Source organism: Pan troglodytes, chromosome 7, assembly GCF_028858775.2.
Source record: "Pan troglodytes isolate AG18354 chromosome 7, NHGRI_mPanTro3-v2.0_pri, whole genome shotgun sequence".
NCBI lineage: Eukaryota > Metazoa > Chordata > Mammalia > Primates > Hominidae > Pan > Pan troglodytes.
Window position 1 is genome coordinate 153,849,420 of NC_072405.2, and position 27,889 is coordinate 153,877,308.

General features: G+C 61.4%; 1 protein-coding gene across 3 annotated transcripts in view; it reads right to left on the reverse strand.

Annotated features, from left to right (window-relative positions):
- Positions 1-27,889, reverse strand: part of ZC3H3 (zinc finger CCCH-type containing 3) — a 115,250-nt gene that overhangs the window by 56,483 nt on the left and 30,878 nt on the right. For all 3 annotated transcript variants that reach the window (XM_063816627.1, XM_063816628.1, XM_519998.9), the window contains one exon: positions 12,654-12,807. In XM_063816627.1, the coding sequence (XP_063672697.1) occupies positions 12,654-12,807 (154 nt within the window). The remainder of the gene's footprint in view (positions 1-12,653; positions 12,808-27,889) is intronic.

Genomic DNA, 27,889 nt, shown 5'->3' on the forward strand with positions numbered 1-27,889 from the left:
TTTGTTAGAACTCATAGACTGTTAGATTTATGCCTCCCACTCCATGTAAATTCTACCTAGAAAAGAACCATGAACACATGTGGACCTCTAGTTAGTAGCCCTGCTTTGCTCCGTGGTATCTGTTAATAGTACTGGAACTTGTGTGCTAGGCCTGAGCAAATGAGCAGACAGACTGAGGGTGATGGGGCAGGTGTCTCGTGGCTGGAGAAGAGTCAGGAACACGAAATGAGGGAAGGCTGAGTGAAACAGCAGAGATGGAGTGGAACTTGTGCTGTCAGGGTGCGGGTGTGCATGGGAGTGGGAGCAGACACTCAACGCCCTTGTTCTGACTCAAGAGGGCAGCAGCGTGTGCCCCCAGGCCAAGACCTTAGCACCACTGACACCTGTGGCTGCATGATTCTTGGCCATGGAGGGCCGAGAGCCATTGCCCCCCAAGGAGCCGGGGTTCTGCAGAGAAACAGCTGACTCCACGGTGAGCCTGGAGCACCTGCCGTGCAGAACGTGACAACGTGCCCAGGAATGAGAGGACACATCAAAGGGACGCAGGCCAGCCTCAAGCGGCTTCCACCAGCCAAGGCTGGGACCAACTGAGAACCAGAATAACAGAGCAGATTACAGCCTATCAAGTGGAGTAAGACTCCTGGGTCCACGCCGTTAAAGCAAATCAACAACGACGCAGGGCAAAGGCGACAGGGAAAGCCACCGCTCACAGCATGGAAGGAGGGGTGGGAAAGTTATCCCAACATCTAGAATGAGTGGACAGAAGTCTGGTAAGAAACAGGATGCTCCCTCAGTCCTCACGCTTTTCCCCAACAATTGCCCAAAGTAACCTGCTCCGCAGAGAAACTGCCGGATGGCCTAAACCCAGCGGTCAGGCCAACACTGCTGCATCAGGCAGCCTGAGGCCACACCAGTGCTGCCATGGCTTTCCTGCCAAAATTGCGAATCTGCATCTCATCACAAAAAGACATCAGATAAGCCCAGTGGAAGGACAGTGCACAAAATAGCTGGCCTCTCTTGTCCAGACTCCCAGCCCTTCCTGCACTGGAGAACTGCGCATGGTCACAGAGACACCCCAAAGCACCAGGCTCCGGGGGCACCAGGGCTCCGCTTCTGTGCAAAAGCTCGTCTATAAAGGGAGAGAAAGCAATACTGCAAATGCGATGAAATATCATATAAACAACTGGTGAGTTTCAGTAAGGAAGTCCTGGGTGGTATTTTTGCAACTTCTGTAAAAGTATATCAAAACAAAAAGTTATCCCAAAAAATTAAATGCAAGAAGCTAGTTAGGAGAGGAAAGAGGAGAGAGCCCAGGAGCCACACAACTACTCTCCTCCCTCCCAGGGGTTCCCAGAACAGCCAGGACAGGGAGACTCGGCACCCAGGCCTGCCCCAAGGCTTCTGCATCCACCTGTCCATCAAGCAGCACCGCCTTCCCAATCCCCCCCAACCCCGCCACCAGTCACGGCCACCTCATCCCTGCAGCTGGGTGGGCAGCAGCAGGAAGCTGCCCCCGAAGGTGCAGCCATAAAGCCAGGGGGGCAGCCTGGGGTCCACATGGGCCATGAGCCACAGAGCAGTACCACCTCCGACAGGCAACGGCCTAGGACCAGCACCGCCTGCCCCTGCCCCATCCTGGCAGCTGTGGTCTTTTGGTGCTGACTGCAGCCACCGGTAGGCCAAGGTCTCAGTGGAGTCCTGGAGTAGGCAGAGCACAGACGCGATGCTGTGGTCAGGAGGGCCCTGGGCAGCCAGGGACCAGGGCAAGCCTGAACACAGATGTCACACCTGCCGGCCAGCAGCCCCACAGCAGGAGCTGAACCAGGGCCGTCGCTACCTGGCTGTCTGGTACGGCCAAGTCCAGGTCCCCTCAGTGGTCTCCCGGTCTCACGTGTGTTATCTGGGCCGCCAGCAGCTCGAGGCCTGGCCAGGTCTCTGCACTCGAACACGCTGTGCCTCCCACAGGGCTTTCTGGGGCTCCCCGGTGCTGTGTCAGCTGCTTCCTTCCCCAAGAGAGTCCCCTCTCTGCCTGGCAGGCACCACAGCACGAAGAGTCCCCAAAAAGCCTGTCCCTAAGTCCCCACGGGGCCATAGCTTCCATGCAGGCAGGGCCAGACAGAGATCAGGCCCTCAACACACACCAGGTGAGCGAATGCAAGTGAAGGAGCCAAGGAAACGGCAGGAACTGCCAGGGCCACGCACCGGGGCCCGGGGCAGGGGCTGTGTCACGCAGCCTGCTACAGCCACCTGCCTGGGGGACCCTGGAAAGAAGGTCAAGAAGCCAGACCTCAGCCTGAGTGGCAGCACCCACAAAAGCCCATAGACTCAAGGCTCCTACCCAGTTAAAAATCACAACCCAAAGCACCACCCCTCTATGTGAAGCCCTGTCAGGCCGGGTTCTCCCAGAACCTGCAGGGCTGAGCCTTCCTGCCCTCCTGGCTCGGGGGGAATCAGGAGACCCCGGTACTTAGGGTCACTTGCACCCAGACCCCCTGACCTGAGTCCACAGCCTCTGAGTGTGGCCCACTCACCAGTCATCTTGCCTGGCCAGCCTGCTGTCCTGCCACGGAGGCGAGGAAGGGCCGTGGAGGCTGTGGTGGCTCCAGGACGCCCCCAGAGCTGTGCTAGGACATACAAGGTAGGCAGCAGTGCTCCCAACCAGCCTCCTGCCCCACGCAGCCCTGTCCTCCCCGGCTGAAGGGGGTCACCCCATGTTCTGCCCACTCACCACCTTGGGCCTACTGGCCCCCACACTGCTGTGTGGACCAAGCAGCCCAAGGGGGATGGGAACCAGGGGCAGAGGGGTACAGGGTGGGGCAGAGGGGTACAGGGTGGGACAGAGGGGTACAGGGCGGGGCAGAGGGGCACAGGGCGGGGCAGGGGGGTACAGGGCGGGGCAGAGGGGCACAGGGCGGGGCAGGGGGGTACAGGGCGGGGCGGAGGGGCACAGGGCGGGGCGGAGGGGCACAGGGCGGGGCGGAGGGGCACAGGGCGGGGCGGAGGGGCACAGGGTGGGGCGGAGGGGCACAGGGCGGGGCAGAGGGGCACAGGGTGGGGAAGAGGGGCACAGGGCGGGCAGGGGCAGAGGCAGAGCCATGGCTCAAACGCAAGCCACCAACGTGAGCCTCCCCCAAGAAGGGGCGGAGAGCTGCCGAAACCAAGCAAGCCGCATTTCCAGGCCCTTTGCTGGCCAGGACCACTGCCCAGCCCAAGGTTGCAAACACTGAAGGACTCAGCAGAGGCTCCTGGCTGTGAGGGAAGCCTGGGAGCAGAGGGAAGCGCCCGGGAGTAGAGGGAAGCGCCTGGGAGCAGAGGCTCACTCCTGGCCATCAGGGAAGCCCAGGAGGAAGAGAACCGCATGTCCTGGGTTCTCTGGACAGAGGGATGAGAGGGCCTGGAGGTTGAGGATGCCATGCAGGGCATCAACACCCAGGGCCAGAGCATGGTGGGAGCCGGGAAAGCAGTGGCAAGGGCTCCCAGCCCCTCCCGCCCAGCAGCCAGGCCCCAGGGCTCCCCGCCCCCTCTGTGCTCTGGCCCTGGGTCTTGCCCCTCTGTCCTGAGTGGGCACCTAGACCTGCGCCCAGCCGGTGTTCAGTGCGAACACAGTGGGTGCATCTCTCCTCCCACGAAACCAACACTTGCTTTTAACAAAATCAGTCGAAACTCAGCAACTCCATTAACCAAAACCAGAAGCGACAATGCCATTATTCTTCAGCATTTTCACAGCATTCAGGGCCGCCCTTGAATGCCCTCTCCAGCATTCAGGGCCTCTCCAGGCTCTTTGCGTGAGCTGCTCACAGTAGAGCCAGCACCGGGCAGCAAGGATACAGATAGGATACCTCCATCCTCCACGGAGGCCCTGGGGAACGGGCCAGGCTAGACACGGGCAGACACAGGGCTTCAGCACTCTTGGCAAAGGCCCAAGCTCCCCAGGCTCCATGTCAGAGGGGAGGTAGCAGGAAGGCAGTAAACACCCTGGAAACGTGCCCTGGAGCCACACCGGCCCTCACAGCCCAGGAGGCCCGCAGCAGTGCCGCCTCTCAGCTGGTCTGCTCCTCACCCGGGGCTGGCCCTGCCCTGATAACCCCTGGCCCCCCACCAGTGCAGCGGCCGGGCTGCAAATCCCACCTTCGACACCACCCCTCAGCCCCTATCCTCTCTGCAGACACTCCAAACCCTTTGTGGTATGGCCATGCTGGCCTCTCAACCCCCCACAGGCCCCTGCCCTCAAAGGGGCCTTCTCTGAGCCCCCCACAGATCCATCCTGGGTGGGCCTCAGCACATCCGGCAGCAGCCACCCACAGAACTATCTGCTTCTGTTGTCTGCTTGCTTTCTGACCGCCCCCCACAGAAGGACAGCACTGTGGGCAGAGCCTGCCCCCTCAAACTCTGGAGCTGCCTGCTGCCCAGGTATCTGTGGGTGGGGGGAGCCCCACCCATCCAGTGCCGGGCACTCAACAACTGACCCTACACACTGACACCCCTTTGGTGTCTAGAACCTCCCCATGCCAGCCTGTAACAGGGTCCTGGGCCTGGGGCTGGCTGAGCAGAGCATCTGCACACTGCCAGGATGGGGCGGGCAGGGCGTCTCTGGCTCTCACCAGATGCAGAGCAAGCCCTGGAGTCTAAGTCCATTTTCTGCTGCTATAACAGAATACCACAGCCTGCGTCATTTATACAGAAAACAAGCGTCTTTGGCCCACAGTTCTGGAGGCTGAGAGATCCAAGAGCATGGTGCCGGCACCTGGTGAGGGTTTTCTTATGGCAGAAGGCAAGCAGGTGCCTGAGATTGAGAGGCAATCATGCCACACCCTGCCTTTCTGATCAGGGGCCCCTCCCACCACACAGCACTGACCCATCCACAGGGGTGGAAGCCTCACAGCCAATCACCTCTCACAGACCCCACCTCCCCACACCACCACGTCACAATGTCTATTTTTTTTTTTTTTTTGAGACTATCTCACTCTGTTGCCCATGCTGGAGTGCAGTGGCACCATCTTCGCTCACTGCAACCTCTGCCTCTGGGTTCAAGCGGTTCTCCGGCCTCAGCCTCCCAAGTAACTGAGATTACAAGTGCCTGCTACCATGCCCGACCTTTTTTTTTTTTTTTTTTTTTTTTTAAGTAGAGACAGGGTTTCACCATGTTGGCCAGGCTGGTCTTGTACTCCTGACCTCAAGTGATCCGCCTACCTCGGCCTCCCAAAGTTCTGGGATTACAGGGGTGAGCCACTGCACCCAGCCATGTCTGTTAGATGTCAACGTAAGTTTTGGAGGAGACATTCAACACCAGGGCACTCAGAGTTGGGCCATGATGGAGTGCTGGGGTTTTTCATTTTTGTTTTTGAGACAGGGTCTTGCTCTGTCGCCCAGACTGGAGTACAGTGGCATGATCATGGCTCACTGCGGCCTCAACCTCCTGGGTTCAAGTGATCCTCCTGCCTCCTCAGCCTCCCAAGTAGTTGAACCCACAGGCACAAGCCATCACACCCAGCTAATTTTAGTACTTTTTGTAGACATGGGGTCTCACCATGTTGCCCGAGCTGGTCTTGAACTCCAGAGCTCAAGCGGTCCACCTGCCTCGGCCTCCCAAAGTGCTGGGATTATGAGTGTGAGCCACCATGCCTGGCCACGGGGAGCTGGTTTTACATAAGGATTCATCCCAAGTTCCTCTGATCACGGGTGTGAGCCATCATGCCTGGCCACGGGGCGCTGGTTTTACATAAGGATTCATCCCAAGTTCCTCTGATCACGGGTGTGAGCCACCATGCCTGGCCACAGGGCGCTGGTTTTACATAAGGATTCATCCCAAGTTCCTCTGATCACGGGTGTGAGCCATCATGCCTGGCCACGGGGCACTGGTTTTACATAAAGATTCATCCCACGGTCCTCTGACTACAGGTGTGAGCCATCATGCCCGGCCCGGAGCGCGGGTGTTACATTAGGATTCATCCCACGGTCCTCTGACTGGCACACCCTTTGAGGCACATCAGAAGATGGCGAGAACTCTGCTGTGGACTGAATGTTTGTGTCCCTCGAAACCCGATGCTGAAGCCCTGACCCCAGCGGGATGGCGTGAGGACGCAGGGCCTTCAGAGGTGAGGAGGTGAAATGGTCCTGAGGTGGGGCCCTCGTGATGGGACGAGCATCCTCATAAGAGACCCCAGAGTGCACACGCACTCACCACGCTCTCCCTGCCTCTCTCTGGGCCATGCGAAGATGCGTGGGAAGACAGTTGTCTGTAAACCCGGAAGAAGGCCCCTGCCAGACACCAAGTCTGCCCAGCAACCTGGTCTCAAACGTCCGGCCCAGGACTGTGAGAAGTCAGCTTCTGATGCTGAAGCCCCAGTCTGTGCTACTGTGTGACACGGCCCCAGCCGACAAAGACAGTGCCCAAACCAGAAGACGGGCAGGAGGTGGGGCAGGGCGGCTGGCGTCCCAGGAGGCTGTGCAGGCACACCTGCTCATTAAGGAGACACACGTGGGGAGCGCAGCATCGCGGTGAGGACCCCTCCCGTCCCCAGGCTGAATTCCTCTTTAATGAGACGCCACTTTGGAGAAGCGTTTCAGAGCCCTTCAAAATCCTGGCCTAACTCTCGTCAAAACTGCACAGATTACTTAAGATTTACCGCACAGACACAAACTAAAATAAAATAAAATAAGGCAGCCCAGCGAGAGGCGGCCTCGTGACAGGACCATTTGTAGTCAGATGGAAAAGCCTCCGATTCATCTGCTTAAGCACAGCAGCTTCTGTTTATTTCGCACTTTCATGTCAAATGAATTTGGAAAGAGAAAAAAAGTGACAAGCAGTTAGGGATATAAGTCACATTTCAGCTTCAGTTCAGATTAATGAACTTGCTGGAGCTGGTGAGGGCACCGGCAAATCCACAAATCTCAGGACAACAAAAAAATTAAATCCCCTCAGCAGAGCCTCAGCCTTCAGGGTGACTCCTCCAAAACCCTTCACTGACCTTCTGCCTCGCACCCCTGCACTCCAGGCCCTCTGGGACAGGCTTCACTTCAAGGCAGCAGTCCTGGGGCCCGGGGGAGGGCTGGCCAAGGCCGGCTCTCAGGGACCACTGTGGCATGGCCGAGGCATGTGTAAGGCAGCAGTACAGTAAGCTCCCAGGGTCCCCGAGCCAGAGCAACAGCCCCGTCCTGTGTATTTGGCAGATGCGACAGGCACCACGCTCAGCAGAACAACCCAGTCCCATGCCTCAGCTTCTGGGGAGAGGTGGCACATGGCCAGCACACCGCCAGCATGCCCCCGTCAGCTGTTGCCCCGCCCCAAGCAGCCACATGGCCGGGCATCTGCAGGCCAGGGCAACGCGGCCTCTGATGGGAGCACAGGTGGCACCGTGGATGCCACCCGTTGAGGCAGGAGTCCCGTTCTGCCCGTGGCATACAGGCACTGCTCCTTTTCTCCTCCCACCCTCTGCCCCACCCCAGTCTCCACACACGATGTCTGGCGCGTGCCACAATGGTGTGCCCATCCTCAGAGACCCTGGCTGGCAGCACACAGAAGCCCCAGAAGCTACTGCCCAGCAGCCTCTGCCTTCCATCTGACAACAACGAGCACTGGCCGGCCACAAACCTGAGGCCACTGGCCAGCACCCAGCCATCTCCAGACCACCTCCTCCAGCACCCAGCCATCTCCAGACCACCTCCTCCAGCACCCAGCCATCTCCCCACCACCTCCTCCAGCACCCGGCCATCTCCCCACCACCTCCTCCAGCACCCAGTCGGCTCCACCACCACCTCCTCCAGCACCCAGCCATCTCCCAACCACCTACCTCCTCCAGCACCCAGCCATCTCCCGACCACCTACCTCCTCCAGCACCCAGCCGGCTCCCCACCACCTCCTCCAGCACCCAGCCATCTCCCCACCACCTCCTCCAGCACCCAGCCATCTCCCGACCACCTCCTCCAGCACCCAGCCATCTCCCCACCACCTCCTCCAGCACCCAGCCGGCTCCACCACCAGCTCCCCCAGCACCCAGCCATCTCCCCACCACCTCCTCCAGCACCCAGCCATCTCCCCACCACCTCCTCCAGCACCCAGCCATCTCCCCACCACCTCCTCCAGCACCCAGCCATCTCCCCACCACCTCCCCCAGCACCCAGCCATCTCCCCACCACCTCCTCCAGCACCCAGCCATCTCCCCACCACCTCCCCCAGCACCCAGCCATCTCCCCACCACCTCCCCCAGCACCCAGCCATCTCCCCACCACCTCCCCCAGCACCCAGCCATCTCCCCACCACCTCCCCCAGCACCCAGCCATCTCCCGACCACCTCCCCCAGCACCCAGCCATCTCCCCACCACCTCCCCCAGCACCCAGCCATCTCCCCACCACCTCCCCCAGCACCCAGCCATCTCCCGACCACCTCCCCCAGCACCCAGCCATCTCCCGACCACCTCCCCCAGCACCCAGCCATCTCCCCACCACCTCCCCCAGCACCCAGCCATCTCCCGACCACCTCCCCCAGCACCCAGCCATCTCCCCACCACCTCCCCCAGCACCCAGCCATCTCCCCACCACCTCCTCCAGCACCCAGCCGGCTCCACCACCACCTCCTCCAGCACCCAGCCGGCTCCCCACCACCTCCTCCAGCACCCAGCCATCTCCCGACCACCTCCTCCAGCACCCAGCTGGCTCCACCACCACCTCCTCCAGCACCCAACTGTCTCCACCACCATCCCCTCCAGCACCCAGCCGTCTCCCCACCGCCTCCTCCATGTTCAGGTCCAGAGAAAGCCGCTGACAGGGAGGAGAGGCCCCAGCCCCTATTACAAACCCAGCCATCAAGGGGCCCTGACGCTGTCCTCCAGCCTTCCACATGGGCCCAACATGACCACCAGGCCGACAGTAAGTTTCTACTTAAATTAGGAGGGAGAGAGAGGGCGCGTGTGCCAAATCACCCCCTGGGACAGGGCAGAGGCCTAGACTCAGGCCGGGCACTCACTTGCCTACCCTCCTTCCCTCGGGCTGCAGGGAAGGGGAGTTTCTAGAGCTTCCCAGAGGAGGGAACAGGCCTAATCACCCTGAGCCCTCCCCAGTGCCCAGGGCAGAGCTAGGGCCAATAGCTCAGGGCCTGGGGCTCTCCAACCGAAAGCTGAGAGGAACTGCAGAGGGGTCCTGGGGGCTCATGCCCAGGAGAGGGGCCCCTTCTCGTGCCTCCTCAGGGCGGTGCAGTCCCCGCCATGAGCATCACAGCCAAGGGGAGGGGAGGGGAAAAGAGGGCAGGGGAGGTCCCAGGGACAGGGACAGAGAGAGGACAAGGTGAGGGCTGTTGTCAGCAGCAGAGCTGTGCAAGCTTCACTGCGGCAGCCTGTGTTACTGTTTCTTGTCCCCACCTTGGGCAGGGCCCGGTTCCATTCCTCTCAGGATGGGTGGTAGAGGTCCTGCCCCCTCCTCCGTCTTTGGGGTTCCAGCTCAGGCCCTGTCCTGAACACCCCACCACAATCGAGCCTAGAGACCCTACTCATTTCGCATGGTACAAGCAGGCAGGGACAGGCTGTCAGGTTCACGCTGCACTGCGCTGCCCCCAACTACACCCTACCCAAGATGCTCAGCCACTCCCAGCAGCAGCCCTGGGACCTTCGTGTGCATCCTGGGGCAGGGTCAGCCTGGCCTTCACACACAGACCCCCAGGGCCTTCCCTCAACACTCAGAGCCCCCTGGGCCTCGCTGTACTCCCCACTGCCATCCCTTCGCAGAGCCTCTGCCAGCGGCTCCCTCTCCTCCCAGAGCAGTGCTGTTGGCCTCGTCCATCTCCCAGGAGCTGGCGGCTTCACAGACAGCAGGCCCGGCTCCGTGCTCGGAACTCGCGGATCTGCTTCAACAACAGAGCAAGATGCTAAGGCTCCGAGGGGAAGAGGCCTAGATGACTTCCTCTCAGGGTGACCAGGTCTCCAATCACAGTGAGGGGTCGGCAGGGGGCATCCCACACCGGCGCTGTCCCTCAGCCACTAGTCACCCTGCCTCCCTCCCCTCCCCCGTGTCCACCAGCCCCTGCCAACTCTGACCACCGTGGCTTCCAGGACTGCTGGGGCTTGCCCGCCAGCCCCTCCAGGGATGGGACAGGGAGCTGGGGCCCAAGGAGAGCTCTGGTCTCAGGCTCCAGCCAGCCAACTGGCAGGACAGCCTGCCTTCTTCCTCCATGGCAGCCCTAAGTCCATGGTGGCCTGGGCCTGCCCAGGGAGGGCTGAGGGTCCAGCCACATGCAGGCAGCCCTGGCTCTGATGCAGCACCAGAGAGGGCGCATGGGCCAGGCTAGACCAGCCGCTGGCCCAGACGCCCTTTCTGCCTCAACAACCCTGAGCCCAGACACGCAAACAGGCAACAGCAGGCCAGGCAACCATGCTGGGACGCAGGTGGCAGGTGACCCTGGGCGAGGCAGGCCCAGCCCACTGGTGGCCATTCTTCCCAGGACTTCCTAAGAGTCGTGCCCCTCAGCTCAGCACCCTCCCCACCCCACTCCCACACCCTATCCATAAGCCCAGGGCTCGTGTCCCGAAGGGTCCCAGGCGCCTGGCAAGGAGTGGAACAGGACTGGGGTGAGGCGGTCAGGAAAGCGAGGAGGGCCCCTCACACACCCCCTCAGCCACACGTGCATCCTGGGGCAGGCTCAGCCTGGCCTTCACACACGGAGAAGACAATGAGGCCTGGAGCCCATGGCCACCAACCACAGCCAGGGCCTCCAGGGGTGGGCTGAATTCAGGCTTCTGGTGCTGGGGCCCTTGATCCATCAAAGGCGATGCCTGCTCCACCTCCTGCCCACCCATGCCTGTGGTGCAGCCCCTACACCAGCGCACTCAGAGAGTCACGGCCGCTCCCTGCAGGGCAGCTGGCCAGGCTTCACTTTGGAAGGACAGGAAACTTGGAGGGAGCCTCTCAGCTGACCCGCTGCTCTCAGCCACACGGCGCCGACAGGAGGCCCTGGGCGCTGGGCCGGCTGCCACCTCCTCCTCCTCCCGGCCTCCTCAGCCCCAGGGCATGGGCACCTGTTTCTGTGCAACAACACCATCAGGGCCCTCCTGGGCAGGCCCAGCTACAGGACCCAGACCATCCGGACCCAAACCAGAGGCCTTCTTGGCCTTCAGAATCCAGAAGGAGAGGCCCTGCTGGGTCCGCCCTGAGGAAAATCATCACTTGGCCCCCAGCCACATCCCTGGGAGAGGTGGACCCTCGACGTCGGGCTGACGACGACCACAGGACGGGGAGCAGGAGCAGAGAATCCATAAATCTGAACCTCATTCCCGATGATCCGGGGCTCTTATTAAGTAAATTAATTTAAGTTAATTTAGCTCGATCATGACTCCCGATCACAGTGATTTAGTGTGGGGGAAATTGCATTAGGAAAGGCCATGCTCACCAGATAGAAGAATGGAAGAAAATTAGATCCACTTAGCAATGTGAATTAATATGGAAATAGCAGGTGTAAATTTAACCTTATCGAGAGAATAAAAATTATCTTCATAAATTTGTAGAAATAGCCCCCGAGATGCTTATAAATCTATTTAAAACAAAAATATTACAAAAAGTGCAGTAAAATTAATTTAAAATATACTCCAGCTATTGCCTCCAGAAAACTCAGCAGCAGGGCCAAGCTGAGTGTGGCCTGGTGATACGGGAGGCAGCAGGACACCACCTGGTGGGCTCGCCAGCTGGCTGACCTGCCACGAGGCCCCAGAGCTGGGTAGGGCTGCCCATACTGGTGGGTGGATCCCCTGGGGTTAGCCTCAGGCCTGGAAACCTCTGGCTAGCAGCAGGGAACCACCAGGCAGCTACGGTCCGGTGGGTGGCCGCGCCCTGGACCGTGGCTGCTCGCCCTGAGGCCCTGCCCACCATCTCTGGCCCACGCCACTCCCCCAGGAGCAGATTCCCTCGGGGAGGGTCAGAAGACAGAGGGAGGGGTCTGCCACTGCCTGCTTCCCATCTGCCTGTCAGGGCTATCACCCTCTCCCAACCTGGAGATGGGGCACCACCACCACAGCAAAGGAAGGGGCCAACCTCCTAGAGCCAGGCCTCCTGAGGCCCAGAGGCTGAGCAACCTTGACTGAGCAGGTGGCAAAGCCTCCCGGGATAGCGGCCCCAGGAGGGCAAAAGCCGTTCCCTGCCGACAGAGCCGCCCTCCCAGCCTGCATCGAGGTCAGAGTGCGAGTGGGGGCCAGACCACGGACAGGCAGCCAGCAGCAGGGCAAGGAGTAGCTCACATCACCGCCTTGACAATCATACACTGACAGCTTCCAGACAGACCACCGAAGGCCCAGCCTCTCCCACCAGAAGCTTCTCCCCGAGAGATGCTCAGACAGCACATGGCGTGGGCCCTGACCGTCTGGGCAGCAGAAGCTTTCATGGCACAGAGCCCTCACCAGCTAATAGGCTTGCTGAGAACAGCAGAGCATGTGTGTGCATGTGTGTCCGTCTGTCTTCATGTGTATGTGGTAAACACAAGCTGGCCTCCTATTTGGTGCAGAAATTGCTAAAGACACAGAAAAATCAGGCTGGTCCCCAGCCAACGAGCCCAACACCAAGCAGTTCTGGGATGCGCTCAGCTCCCCCTGCCCTTGGATTCTACCCTGCAGCCCTCAGGGCAGGGCCAGACAGCCCAGTTCCCAGGCCTGCAGGAGCCTGCAGGAAGCCTTCCTACCTGGATAGTGAGAGCCGCCGGGCCCGCCAGGAGGGCAGAGACACGGGGAAGGGCGGGGTGCTGAGAGGCGAGGCCGGCGTCTTCTTGACAATGCGGTAGCGGGTCTTGATCACCTTGCTGGTGGGTGCAGTCCGCACGGCATGCAGGCTGGACGCTGTAGAGAAAACCCAGGGCACAGACATGGGTCAGGGAAGGCCGGCAAGGGTAGGGTCAGAGAGGCCACACACAGTGCCAGCTCTGCCCACCGCCTCCGCCGGAGCCTGAAGACCCTCCATCGCCCCATGGATAAAACCCTCAACCCATGTGGCACACACATCCCCAGGGCGCCTGGCAGCCGACACTTCAGGAGCTAGCCAGTGCAGCCTCTGAGAGGCGGGCACCAGCCCCGCACACCCTCCAGCCATCTGGAGAAACAAGGGAATGCCCACACCACAGGAAAACCAGGAGAAGCCAGGGGTCTGGCAGCCGGGGATGCCTTGGAGTCCCCTAGACAGTATCCGCAACAGGGGCACTCGAGGTGGCTGACTGACTTCCAGCAGAGCAGTGAGGAAGGCAGATGGGCCACCTCCACCCAGGCCAGAGGGGCGGGGCTGGGAGGCTCCTGGCCTGTGCCCTGCACAGGGGAGGGGCGCTGGAGCACTCACCTCCTCAAGGGGCACCTCCTCACCGCTGTGCCCAGACAGACTTATGTACTTAGTCACTGTTTTCATAACATTTTGCAGGGTGATAGACACAACGGCTTTTTTCTTGCTGAATGTTTCATGCAATTAACAGGAATCTTTTGCCCGAGTTCCCTTCCACCTGATAGCTGGCAATTTACCCATAGCTTCGAGGGTTGCATCTAATTGCCCAACTTGCATCATGTACAGCTCTGACTGCCCAGATCATTAAAGCTAACCCAGCAGTGGGCACAGGCCCGCCTTCCCAACAGCTCCCCTGGCAGCCCAAGGCTCAGGGGCTGCTGCAAGAGGCCCCCGCCCCCCTCCACCCCCTTCAGGGTCGCCCACAGGAGGACCCCACCCAGCCCAGCCCAGGGGATCTCACTTCCTTCCAGTCAGTGCCCAGCTTCCCCTGTGCCCGGGACCCCTGACTGCCCAGGACACACCCTCTTGGCCCCCACAGCCAAACAGCCCTCAAGGCACCCTGCTCCTTGAGGTGCAGGACCAGTAACTGTTACCATTTCCCAAATTCTTTTCCAGAGCCCTAAACGCAACGGACCTTGAGCAGCCAGGGCCCCTCCTTGAGGCCGAGCTTCTAGCCCATCTCTCCACAGACTCGCTCACTCTCCTGCCCACACTGCCCTGTCCAGATGTCGGCAAAGAGCCCCTCCCTCAGGCGTTCCCCCAGCACCACCCAAGCTGCAGCCTCTACTCAGGCACCTGTCAGCCTGCACGGGAGCAAGTCAGGAACACTTGGCCCCAACATGACATCAAAGCCTTCCCCAGAGCCCCCCAGAGTCTACATCAGAGAGTCTGCCGATTGTATTTTCAAGGTCTTACAAAAAAGGAGAAACCAGCAAAAAAATCAATAATAGCTTGTTTCAACTAAGCGCTGGAGAACATAAGAAGTCCTTAAGTTATCAATAACCCCGAGGTGACCTCGCCACCTTCCAGCCCTGCTGCAGGCTCCTTGCTTCTGCCTGAGGAGAGCATGGGCTGCCCGGCTGCTCCTGCCCCACCTGGGCCAAGCTGGGGTCCAGCCTCGGCACCTGGGCAGTCAGGGCACCCACTGGAGCACTGCCAGCCATGGGGCCAGGGCTCAGGGCTGCCACCAGCCCACCCCCAACCCCAGAGTGCCCAAATGACCCACTTGCCAGCCTGCAGCCTGCTTCCCACCATGGCTTCCCACAAGCCTCCCAGGCCGCCCAATGCCTGCTGCTCTGGGACGCAGAGCCTGGGGCGATGCTGGCCCCTTGGAGCCACGGCATGACAAAGCTAGGGTGCAGTCCTGCTCAGAGGCCAGGTGGGGCCAAGCAAGGCAGGAGGGACACTGGGCCACACTCGGGACACTGGGCCACACTCAGGCCCCGGGGATTCATGTTCCCCTCCCCATCAACCTCTTTCCCCAAATTCTAAGTACAGGAGCCCCCAGACCTGGCCCAGCTCCATTCCCGTCGCCAAATGCACAGCCTCCCTTTGGCTAAAATCACTTCTAACCTTGGGGACCAGAGCTCGCCCTCCCTCCCAGGTCCAGCACATGCCAAGTCCTCTAGGAAGTCCCAGCCCCGACTGCACACAGGACTGGACTCTGCATTCTAGAACACTTCTGCCCAGGAGGGGCAGCTTGGGGCAGGCAGGGCCTGGCGGGCGGCGGCACCATGATCACACTCCCGCGCAACGCTGGCAGCAGTCAGGTCAGGCTTCTTTGCCTTACTGCGTGTTACTTCTTAGTGCCCAAGTGTCACTCCTGAAAACCACACGGTAATAACGCAGCCCCAGCCTCTTGTCACAGCCCACTCAGGCTGGGCAGGTATATTCTGCACGTCACCTAGATAGACCCCTCTCCTACAGTCCCTACCAGAGTGGGGGCACTTCAAGGGGCTCACAGTGACAAGGTGGCAGCTAGTGTGGGCCCAAGCTGGGCTCCAGCCTGCAACCCACCCCCACAGCAGGGTCGTGTCCCCCACGGCCTGGCCCTGCAGACCATGGGCAGTCCCTGTCATTCCCAGATGGGCAGCTCGGACAAGCTCATGACAACCCAGGATGAGCAGGGCACAGCCGGACAGATGGGTAGTAGCAGATGAATTCTGAGCTGGGCCCCCAGCGGCTAGCAGGAGCAAGGGGTCCTAAGACCATGCATGGCACATGGACCCAGAAAGTCAGGCTGCAGGAAGGAAGGGTCCCTCCCTGGCCCTGTTCCCCAGGGTGTGCAGCGATGGCGTGGGCAGGTGGCAAGGCTTGGGAGGCTGCAGGACGCTGCTCTGTAGCCGAGAAGGACCCAGGCAGAAACAGGCCTCTGCCCTCCTCCCTGAGGACACAGGCCCAGGCGCCCATCCCTCCTGGCTGGCTGGGGTTTGTGTAGATAATCGTGTTATTTAGATAGGATGTTGGTTTAATTCCCTTCATTACAGACTCCCAGGGCTGTAATTTTTTTTCTCCACGTGATGCATTCCCGTGGCACACTCCGCGCACATCAAACCCCTTGCGCCTTTATTGCCGGCGATGCCCCGGCCCGCGTTATCAGCCCCACACACGCAGCCCTCTCTGCCTGCCATCAAGAGGTCACTTCTAATGACTAATCGATCTCATTAGCTTTCCTAATTAAAAACTTTACTACCGCAATGGAAGACAAACTACAAAAAAACTGCTGGCATCATATGTGAATGGGATATGAGCCCATCCATCAGCAGGGTTTGAGCTCTTGCACACGGCACCATGCCCTCAGGCTGGGGACCAGGTGGGGCAGCCCTCAGGCACCTCGAGAGCCCTGCTGTGTACCAAGCACCACATGCCCAGTGACGCATCGTCAGGAGGGCGGCCGCTGAGGCTGGGCCCGGCCATCAGGGGTCCAGGAGTCCTGCAGAGCCTGGCCCTGCCCACCCGGCTCACTGTCCTCGGACAATTCCAACACAGATGGCTGGTCTGATCAGATGGGGGTCGCAGCCTTGCTCTGTTTTATGTGGAGCAGGAGTTGAGGGAGAGTTCAGATTTTTATGGAACTTCAAAGGGAAATAACTAGGAAGAAAATGAGTTGCTAATTTCACAATTGGTTAATGAATAAGAAGATGAAACTAGAATTACTACTCTGTGCAAAGAACTGTCTGAGGCTGCCAAGCAGGAGAGAAGGCTGCTCCACCACTTCACTGTCCAGCCCACCAGGGCCAAGGTGAGTATCCTGGGGAGCTGTCCAGCTATCTGTCCAGCTCCCAGCCTGCTGATGGGAACAGGACCAGCTCCATCGGGGAGGGCCTCGCCCATCAACTGAGGTGGAGACCCAGAAGGCCTCTGACCGTGCCCCAGGCCAGCATCTACCAGCCCCTGGGCCTTATGCACAGTGGGCTACAGAGATGGGAGCACCAGGGCCTCCAGAAATAGCAGGCACAAGAGCGGGCCCTGGTGCAGATGGGCCCTGCGCAAAGACAGCAAAACTGTCACTGCTGGGCTGCCAGCCCAAGAAAGTACCCTGGTTCTAGAAGCCCCTTCCCCAAGCCTCCACAGGCTTTATCCCAGCTGGGGAGCGGGGACAGCTGAGCAGGAGGCCAAAGACTGGCAGGGAATTTGCTGGAATCGGCCACAGCCACCCCCACAGCAGCAGACAGGACGGTGTGGGGCCCACGAAGGGATGATGTTGACTTGCCCGACAGACACCTTGCACCACACCATGTTCCCGGGAGAAGTGACAGCAGCGAGCGGCCAGGATGGGCCAGACCCACAGAACAGGCCTGGGGCAGCCCAGACCCTGCATGCAAGGAGAGTGAGCAGGGAAGGGGCTAGTCCAGGTGCAGCCCCCGGGGCCACTGCAGCGCTGCCCAGGGTGACGGATGGCTGTGGGCTGAGGGCATTCCGGCCAGTCAGGCCCCCCATCCCTAATTCCTGACGATCCCACCTTCTTTGTACATTGCCTGATCTGCTTTTTATCAACAGCTGCCCTGGCACCTCACCATCTCCACACTGCCTATGCCCTTCTCTGACTAACGGCAGCTTGCACGCCTGCGAACCTACTTTTCCTGGTTGTCTGTGACCCGTTTCTGTGTCTTTCCAGTCCTCTTGCAGTTTCTGAGGCAGTGCCAACTCTGTGCCAGCCCAGGTCTCTGGCCCCGGTGCCCTGAGCACGAGGCAGGAGGGGCCGGGCAGCAGCACAGACTGGGGATGGCACCTTCCAGTACGGCCGTGAGTGTCCCACAGGCAAGCAGGACACGGCCTAAAGAGAGGGCAGGAGGCCCTGTGCCATCCCCAGAAACCTGAGTTCACCCGGCCCCCGGACGCAGCTCCAGTCACACTCCCCGCCCCACTCACTGGCTGGGCCTCTTCCCCCGGCACTGCCTGACCAACCCAAAGCTCAGGGGGTTGCACCTTCAGCCCCACAGCCGCAAGAGGGCGCCAGGGACGAGGCAACGTCTCCTCCCACAGAGCAGAGTTCCCACGATTAATCGCCTAATTAGAGCTGTGATTACAACTGAGAGTGCTCAGTGGCGCTGGGAGGTACACGCAGCGAGCAGGACCCCGGGAAGTGCCCCTCCAGGAGAGCCGAGCCTGCCTGGAAGGAGCAGAGCCTGGGGTTCCTGAGAGAGGAGAGAGCAGGGCATAGGCCCAGCGCTAGAGGAGTGGGGGCTGCAAGAGGCGGGGACAGCCTGGGCAGGGGGTGCCCAGGCGCTGTGGGGAAGTCGGGGTGGGGGGGCGTGGGAGGAGAGCTGGGGGCACTGGGAGTCAGGGCCAGACCCACCCTGTGCTGCTGCATGGCTGGCACCATGCTCACACCCACGGCCTCAGCTGGCTCCACAGCCTCTGGGACCATGCCGCCCTCAGGAAGCACCTGCCAAGCGCAGGCCCCACCTTCCCTGCAGGTCCAGCTCAAAGGCCCCTCACACCCCCACCCCTCCCAACTTGGCTAGGAGACTGCTGAGGGGCAATGGCAGGGGAGCAGGGGGAGCCCCAGGGAACGAGGCAGGCAAGTTCCAGACCAGCCGACAAGGCAGGTGAGCCCAGAGTCCCCATCTCCTCTCCTGCAGCTGGCCGGTGATCCTGCCCCCACCAAGGCTGCTGCACACCCAACACCAGGCCCCACGCTGGAGACTCTCAGGCACAAGGAGTCCCGTCAGGCAGCGTCCCTGACAGTGGCTGATGGCGCTCTTGGAGAAACAGCCATGAAAACTCCAACAGAGCATGTGGCCCATGTTCCCGAGAGCCCTGGGCTCTTGCATTTCAGACCATGACGTATGTCTGAGCGGGGCGCAGACCCCCGGGCCTGCTTGGGGCACAGGGCCTGCTACTGCAGCCAGTCAGAGGCAGCGTCCGCAGAACTGTCTCTCATTGAAGGCAGCTCAGGCAACAGCTCTCGCTGTTCCTGGGGCAGGAGGCTCTGCCCATTGTGAGCACAGATGCCCTTCCCTGCACAGCCAGGCCTAGTCCGAGGCACCTCCTGGAAGGCACCTGGGCCTGGCAGCTCCTCACAGCCTTTGCTGAGGCTGGTGGGGGTGGACAGGGTGGCCCAGCCAAGGTGAAGGGCTGTGGAGCAGCTGAAATCCAGCTTGGCCCCTGACCAGTGTAGCTCGCCAGGGCCTGCACAGCAAGGGCCCCTCCACCAGCCTCTTTCTGAAGTCGGCCCAGTCTGAGTTGTCCCCTGGGGCCGCACAGAGTCGCCACCTTGGTAGCCTGGTGCTCACCCCTGGCACTTCCACACGCTAGGTCCTGAAGGTGGCGAGGCCAAAGCTACACTGGGGGTGACATGGGCTCTGGCCTCCAAGAAGGGGTAGGCAGACCCCAGGGGCCATCAGGAGCGGCTTCCCCAAGGTCCACCATGTGCAGGGGACAGTGAGGTCAAACAGGAGGTCTCTGGCCCTCAAGTGCCACCGTGAGGTCCACAGGAGACTGCCCTCTCTCCCAGGATCCTCAGGCCGTGTGTCCCCACCACTCCCACCCGGGCTGCCACTGCAGGCCCCATCCTGGCTCGGGCCCTGGTCTCCCCAGTGTCTGCAGCATCCACAGTGGAACTGGCCTGGAGCCATTGGCCCACCCAGGGCCTGCCTCCCAGCGTCCACTCGGTGTTACCACACAGCAAACATGATCCTGCCGGGACACACAAGTGCACTCAGGAGCACACGCAGAGACTGACATGCACACGGTGGGCGGTGGGCACGCACACAGGCGTGAGCACACGTGCATGGTCATTCCCGATCCTGTGGCTCTCGCCCCTAGCAGCCAGGATGGGGCCGGGTTGCTCACCCCACAAACCTGTACCCTGCTCTCGCGCCCCCTCAGGCCCTCGAGTTTCACGCAGAGCCAGGCCATGCAGTTCAAATGCAGCCCAGCCCAGGAGCTGGGCTCACCGCCTGGACGTGCCCCTGCGGGCACCCATCTGCAGGACCAACAGCCTCGTTTCTACTGACACCTGGTGCAGTGAGGGGCTGCATGGCCACGCTCCAAGGCCACTCTCCGAGGCAGGACAGGAAAGCCTCCTTGGTTCTTTGTCTGTTTCTTCTCTCTGCCCTCCTCAGTCCCCTCCGTCGGGCCCATGTGCGGCTAGGCCTGGCCGCCGCATCTGCTGTGGTCCTGGGTGTCTGCTCCTGCAGGACAAGGCCTGTGCCCAGCCAGTGCCCCCACCATCCTGCAGACACACGCCCCTCCTGTGAACGCTGGGAGCTCAGGGAGCCTGCCATGGCTTGCACCCACCGTCTGGACTCACCAGTCCTTACTGCTGGGTTCCGAGAAACATGAGGGTCAGTCCCTGGGGCCCAGGCCTGCCATGGGGCTCCCGCCTCGCTCCCCGATCCAGAAGCCCAGCCTCTGCTTTTCTCTTCCCCGACCACACATGGGCAGTTCCCAGCTGCTTTTCTCATCGAGACACCGAGCAGGGCAGGATGGAACCAGCCTGTGGCGCATACACACTCCCCCGCCTGCAACGCCTCGGCCCTCCATCACGCCAGCCAGGCGGGTCATCGGCAGGGCCCCTGGGGCGCAGCGAGGGGCTGCAGTGATTAGTACCGATGAGCACACAAACCGGGCCAGTCATGAGTGACATCAGCTTCCTGCAGATGGCACTGGCAGGCTGTGGGTACCCTGCAGTTGTGCAGAAAAGTGGAATCAAAGTGGGCACCACGGGAGGCTCAGGCTCTCCCCACGAACGGGCCCCCCAGGCCCCTCCACTGTTTGGAGGGAAAGATTCGGGTAGGGCTCCTGCCTGATTCTGGCCAGCTCAGGCAGAACGTCCCCATCACGAGAAGGAAGGCACCTCTGCCCCTCCTGGCCACCACACAGAACCCACAATGCCAGCCACATCAGCTGAGGGCACCTCGGCCCCTCGGCCCACAGGTGGGAATGTGGCCAAGGCCTAGAGGAAGACACCAGCCCACGATGCCCACAGATGGCACAGCTGGGCCAGGCAGGGGCTGGGCCAAGGAGCCTTCGCGGGTGCCTTTGGAAGGGATGGAGACTGGACACACCGGCCGCCTCCGCCTGTGCACCCGGACCACCATCTCTGTGGGCAGACCCCTGGCTGCGCTGGCACAGACTCACTGCCCACCTGAAGCCAGCCCCAGGGGTTACCCACACTCAGCACCCTGGCATCTAGCCAGCCCTGCCGGTTCCAGCTCAGGCCCTGCAGGTGCAGGGAGTGTGCTGCTGACATGGCTGGGCCCTCCGCCCCTGCCGGCCCTCCCCTTGCGTGGCTGGGTGTGCTTCAGGCCCGTCCATTTCTCTAAATGAGCCACAATGGCAACCGAGGCAGGGGGCGGCTGGTGAGTGCCCCGCCCCTACGCTGGCGCGGCAGGAGCTGCCAGGACCGCACTCTAACGAGCCTCAGATGTGGGATGACTGGAACCACAAAGTATGAATTTTTATGAGTCTAATAAATCACTCCACTTTTCTTGTGTGTGATGGCTCCCAGGACCTCAAACGCTGCAGACAGAGGGAAGGAGCCCCTGTACGTGGTGGTGGCCAGGAGCAGGGCCACGGGGCCGCTGGGGCCCTCCTGGGCACCCTCGAACCCTCTGGCCCCACGCACTGAGGCTGCTCAGCAGGGTGGAGAGCAGAGACCTGCTCGCTGCCCCCATTAGGCCCTCCCTGCCAGAATCCCACATTGGCAGAAAAACTTGCCTCAAAGCCTTGTCAGGGCGAAAGGAAACTTTGCAGTCACACACACACACACTCACTCTCATGCACATGCTCACCCCACAACAGAGACCGCAGAGGACCCCAGCCCCGAGACAGGAGCAGCAGGTGCATCCGGCCCCTCCTGGGAGCCCTGCCAGGACTGCCTGGGAGGCTGGGCCCCAGCACCTCCCCAGGTGGGTGCAGCACGTGGCCAGCCACATGAAAGGATGGCCCCTCAGCTTTCACGTCCTGGCCTCGCGTCCCTGGGCCGCAGCCCCGTGGGATCTGGGGATTCATCTTTGACAAACATTTACGGATTATCAAATCACAACGGCAGCCCGACAGGGCCATAAGTCACCCTAAGCAGCCATCCGCAGTGCAGTCTGAGGAGTTTGGGCAGCTCAGTGATGACAAATGACCGCTGTCAGCCGCCCTGTCCCCCCGTGTGGGATCCGTGCTCTCTGTTGTTCCACACTACCTGGTGTTTAATGACAACACTGTCAGCTGGAGACGCAGCACCACCGAAGCCGCTGCCGCGGACTGTCAGAGCCCTATTAAAGGGAAGATTGAGACCCTACTCTTCTTAAAGTCACTCAAGCAACACAAGCTGCTAGTTCCCGTAATTATTGTGCGCGAGCCATCGATCGCACGCCGACACCTGACCTGTCTGTATGAAATGGGAATAGTTTGCTCCGTGACAGTTGCTATAGATTATGGAGGGTGGGGCTTCCTCCCCTCTTCCCCACGGCTCTACCCAGCCTCAGGTGCAGGGGAAGGGAGGGGGCCTCCCTGCCCTCCACGGCTGGAGACAGTGCAGCAGGCAGCTAAGGGGGTTCCCAAAAAGGGTGAACACAGGCCTTGGGCAGGGGTGCAGAGGAGCAGGAGGAAACCGGACCAAGTTGGGCCTGTACCCCAGGCCGCGCTCCAAGCAGGTGGGGTAGGCTCGGGGCATGCAGGCTGCAGTGAAGGACAGCTGGGCTTGGGCCTGGCCAGGTGTGTGTGTGGCCAAGCGTGCACCCAGCCTCGGTCCCCACTTCACAAAGAAGGGCACTGGGGCCCAGGGCACGTGCTCTGTGAACAATGTCCCCCAAGCTCTCCCCACTGGCCTGCAGCCCCACCCAGCCTGTGTGTTCAGAACCCCAGGCCTGCGGCTCACCTGCTCCCAGTCTGGCCATAAGAGGCACCTGGGATGGGCCCTTCCCAGGGCTGGGAGCTCTGCCAGATTGAGAATGCCTCTTCACCTTGTCTCTGCTTTGACCCCCCGCTCCTGCCTGCCCCACACCTGAGCTCCCTCCCCGAATCTCCAGGCCCACCTGTGCTCCCTGCCCCACCTGCACACACAGTTACTGGGAGCACTCAGATACTCGAGGGCGGAAGAGCAGCCCCCAGAGGACAGACCTGCTCGGGGCCAGGACAGCAGCTCCAGGCTCTGAGTGAGACATGGCCAAGCCCCGAGGCCCTGGCCACCATGTCTCAGGGTACAGGACCTAGAGGCGGCCACTCAGCACAGCCTCAGGTCTCCTGGTCCGCAGGGCCCCCAGCCCTTCTGCATGAGCACCATGGCCCTGGTGCTGCAGGAGGGGCTGGCGCTGTGGGCCAGCAGGCAGCTCCAGGGCCAGGATGGCCTAGCGCAGAGTCAGGCTCCTGTCTAGGGGGACCCAGGTGATTCCACTGGGCAGTCCAGGCTGGAAACGGCCTCAGCCTAACCCAGGGAGCCCGAGGCCCTTCCCTCCCAGCCCGCCCCTGACCTTCACATGGCTGGGCGGGGCTGGATCCCAAGGTCAGTGGGACAGATCTGGGGCCAACTGGCTGCCGGGCGGCACGGAGACCCAGCTCCGCCATGTGGCACGGCCTTCTCTCAGGAATCCTCTTCTGCTTCCTCTGAGCATAGCCCAAGAAAGACTCTTTGGAGAGAGTCCTGGCAACACCCTCCACAGAAAGCAGCAGCCCCTGAGAGAAACGACGTGTCCCGCTCAGACAGAAACCGCAGGCTGCCAGGACTCCCCGGCCACATGCCGCTCTCCTCTGGGCCACTCCTGGCCTTTCCTGTGACTGCGGGACAGTGGGCAGGCCGCAGAGGGGAGGTCGTGGGTGCCAGGCATCAGGTGTGCCCTGAGGGCCTCCTCCAGGGCTGGTCTTGGCAGCCACAGCACCAGGGCCAGGCCCACCAAGGCTGGAGATGGCGCGTGGGAGCCACAATCGCAGTCTCAGGGACACTGGCTCGACCGCTTGTGCTCCCTCTGGCACATACAAACGTGCAACTGGGGACCCTGAGAAGGCAGCAAGGGAATCCCTGTCCTCAGCCCACCCAACGGGGGGGGCCGCAGGGGCAAGGGACAGAGGCTCCCCTGGCCTTGACCGGGGTGGCACCAGCCAGGCAGGCAGCCCATTGCCTTTGAGGGAGGCCCATCCCCTCTCCTCTGGATCCTCCATCCCCAAGCATGGGGTGTAGCCCCAGCAGCAATGCCTGCCTCCCGGTGATGCCTCCCCAGTGCACAGTGAGCGAGGGACCCTATGGGGGCTAAGGCCAGGCCAGGGTGCAGCGAGCACTACGCCGGCCTCCCCAGGAAGGTGACTCACCGGCCTCTGAAGGAGGGGAGGGGAGGGGTAGCAGCGAGTGTGCTGACGGCTGACCGGGGGCAGTGGGGCACAAGGCCAGGCAGGCAGTGGCCCAGCATTCGGGTTAGGGTAGGAGTTGGGGAGGCAGGCTGCAGACAGGCCCCCTACCAGCTCCATTCCCCCTAACTAGACTCCTGGCCAATGCCCTGGGGCTCCAGCCTTCGGGGCCAACACAGGGAAGGGTGGGTGAGAACCACCGGGGCCAGTGCCAGCCCTGGCCTTCAGGGCCCCAGACCATAGTGCAATGGGTGGGACCTGGGGTTGGGAGCTCATCTTTCGGTAAGATGAGCTCATGTGTCTTGAAAGCGCAAAGGTTAAAAATGACTAAGCCTCGCATTCCTCGTTACCCCAGGCCTGAGCACCCCACATCACAGCTGCAGAAACGGAGGCTCAGGCTGCCCGGAGGCAAGCCCCAAGCGGCAGGCAGGATCTGACCAGTGTTCACGTGTGCTCACACTGGCACCCGTGGGAAGGACAGGCGAGCGTGCCGTGCTGTGTGTGTGCACATGGGCCACAGCGGCCCACACAGTAGCACAGGGCAAGCGGCCCGCCTCACCTTTCACAGCCGCAGGCCCCACGGTCAGGCCACCTGGGGACAATAGCCTGACCGGACCCCAGGGCAGCCAAGGCCACCACTCCATCCATGCACAGGACTCATCATGGGCCCAAAGGCTGCACTGCAGGGGACGCAGGACACCCCCACAGTCCCAGAGGTGCCCTGCCCTGTGGGAAGCCACGGCCCAGCACCTCTGAGCCCGACGGTGCCACAGGGGAGCTGCGCCAGGCCCATGCCATCCCAACAGATGCAAACCACCCCCCAGCCTGCCTAGGGCCGCCCCCCAGGCCTGGCAGGACTGGAACAGCACTGCTCGCCCCACCCACCTCCTTCCCACACGAAGGCACAATGGAACTGGGTGGGCTTCTTCGGGGCTCAAGGAGGGGCCCTGGCAGAAGGCAGGAGCAGTGGGGGTGCCCAGAGCTCTGCAGGGCAGCCCCAGCCCTGGATGCATGGCCAGCATCATGAAAATGCTGCCTAGGGGCCACCATGAGAAAGAGGCAGGTGGGGTCTCCCCCTCAACAGAACAAAGAAGAGGCTGAGAGCTCTTCAGCAGGGGACTGACATCTCCCGGGAGAGGGCAGGTTGGGGACAGGCTCCCCTGCTGGACCCCGACTTGGGAGGAGGTAAGAGCACCCTTCCGGGGCCACTCCAGCCCTGCATGCAGTGAGGGGGCAGCTGGAGGCCACCAGGAAAGCCTGGGGGTGGTGGAGCCGATGGCCAGCTGCCCACCCTGCGCCCCCACACAGCCCTGGTGCTGCTTCGTCCTCCCAGGCCCACGCAGTGGGAACCGGCTGGGAAGCACCGGGGTGCAGGTCAGAGATGTACCGCAGGGTGCTGGTTTCAGCCGGGCCCACCCAGACACCCCGAGATCACCCAGCCTTGTAAGCTTCTGGCTGGAGCCGAGCTTTGCATCCTCCAATCCTCAGGCAGAGCCCAGGCTGAGCCGTTTCCATTTGCCACAAGGTTCTAGGCCTTTCCACGTTTTGTGAGCGTCCACCTCGAGACACCCCAGATCCCAGCTGGTCGGCACTGCCCCGCTAACAGGGCTGTGGGGCTGAATCTCACAGCGTCCTTCTGCCCCATGGGACAGAACATCTGATTTCCCAATGACAGGCAGCTCATGGTGCCCACCAGGGCCCACCCCTGCCCAGGAGCTAGGCCAGGAGCTGCCCCCTCCCTGCCTCGTTGGCTGGTGCTCTGCCCAGCAGCACCCTCCATGGCTGGGTTTCTGGCCCGTATACCCAGAGAGGGGATCAGGCTTCATAGCAGCAAGTTTCCCGCACACACTCACAGCCACACAGGTAGACGGCCCGCCCGGCCCACAGGGCTCTCAGCTGCAAACAGCTGGCCTGGGGCAGTGAAACAGACCCTGGGAGGGGCAGGCCCGGCCCCGCCACAGCCCCTGCCCAGCCCAGAGGGTTCTCAACAAGAAAACCACGGCCACCCCAGGGGCAGCCTGGCTCCTCCCAAGAGGCCTTGCCAATGAGACGAGGCAAGGAGGCTGGAGACACAGGGCAGAGGCACGGGTGGTGGCACTGGCCCGAGGTCACAGGGCTACTGAGCACACCAAGAGCCAGGCTGTGAAAGTGGTGATATGTGGGTGGAGCCTCAAAAGTCTGAAGGGACTGACCCCACACTCCACCCACTGGTACCCCCTCCCAGGTCTTGAGGGCTCCTCAAGTCCTGGTGCCCCACTGGGCAGCCCCTGCCCCCAGCACTATGTCTGCCTCTGGGGAGCTCCCAGCAGGCCGGGAGGACTGGGTGAGGGCAGGAAGCCCAGGCTGGAGCAGCTCCGGGCCTCCTGCACATGGGGCATCTGCTACTTGTGTTTTCAAAGGGCCCAGAAACAAGCCACGCCTGCAACCCTCCAGAGGCACCCGCCGGGGCAGGCAGGAGGTGGGACAGGCACGGAGGACTTCCTGGGAGGCCAGCCCTATCCAAGCAGCCTCCCCGCACCGCCTTACTTCATTCTCACCACCCCACAGCCGTGAGGCCAGGACTCAGCCCCGACCCCACCAGTGCACCTGCCTGGGGCTCTCAGAGTCTGGGGCCCCCAGAAGGGGTCCCCAGGAAGAACGTAAATTGAGCACACATGCATCTTTCAGGGGTGCTGGAACAGGAGGGAGGGTTTTTCTGTTCTCCACCCCCCCATCCCACCCATGCAGCCCCAGCCTCTGGCCACAGAGGCGGCTCCCATATTGAAAGGAGAGCCAGCATCAGTGGGCACGGCTGCCATGGGAGTTCTCCCTGCTGGGGGCTCAGGGGATCCCCACAAAGTGCCCTCTATGGAAGGGTCAGACTAGAAGGGGTGTGTCCACCCAGGTGTGTCTCTGGGGTCCCTCTGCTGCTGGTCACCCTGTAAGCGTGTGGCCCAGTGCTGAGCCCCCTGACGCCTGGTCCTCTGTCAGCCTTCCCTCGGGATCCAAGTTCACCCCGAAACAGAACTGATGACCCGTGGCCTCACCAGAGCCTGGCTCACTGCAAACGTCATGCTGCTCCTTACAGGCCTTTACATGGGCCACACACAACCCTGTGAGCCACAGCACCGCACAGCACAGAAGACTCCCTGACCTCACTACAGGCCTATTTCCTTTGCCTCATTAAAAATGTATTGGAAGCCAGGCGCAGTGGCTCACGCCTGTAATCCCAGCACTTTGCGAGGCCAAGGCCAGAGGATTACCTGAGGTCAGGAGTTCGAGACGAGCTTGGCCAACATGGTGAAACCCCATCTCTACCAAAAACATAAAAATTAGCCGGACGTGATGGCGTGAGCCTGTAATCCCAGCTACTGGGGAGGCTGAGGTGGGAGAATCTCTTGAACCCAGGAGGTGGAGGTTGCAGTGAGCCAAGACTGTGCCACTGCACACTCCAGCCTAGGGAAGAGAGCAAGACTCTCTGTCTTAAAACACACACACACACACACACACACACAGATATATTGGGCTGGGTGCAGTGGCTCACGCCTGGAATCCTAGCACTTTGGAAGGCCAAGTTAAGCAGATCGCCTGAGCCCAGGAATTGGAGACCAGCTTGGGCAACATGGCGAGACCCTGTCTCTACAAAAAAAAGAAATACAAAAATTAGCCAGGTGTGGTGGCGCACACCTGTAGTCCCAGATACTTGGGAGGCTAAGCTGGGAGGATCACTTGAGCCTGGGAGGCAGAGATTGCAGTGAGATGGCGCCCCTGCACTCCAGCCTTGGTGACAGAGCAAGACCCTGTCTCAAAAAAATATATATATATGGCCCTTTGATTTCAGCAAGAGTCCTGTCCTGGGTGACTTGGAGCCATCCAGCCTAGCCCTTCACATAC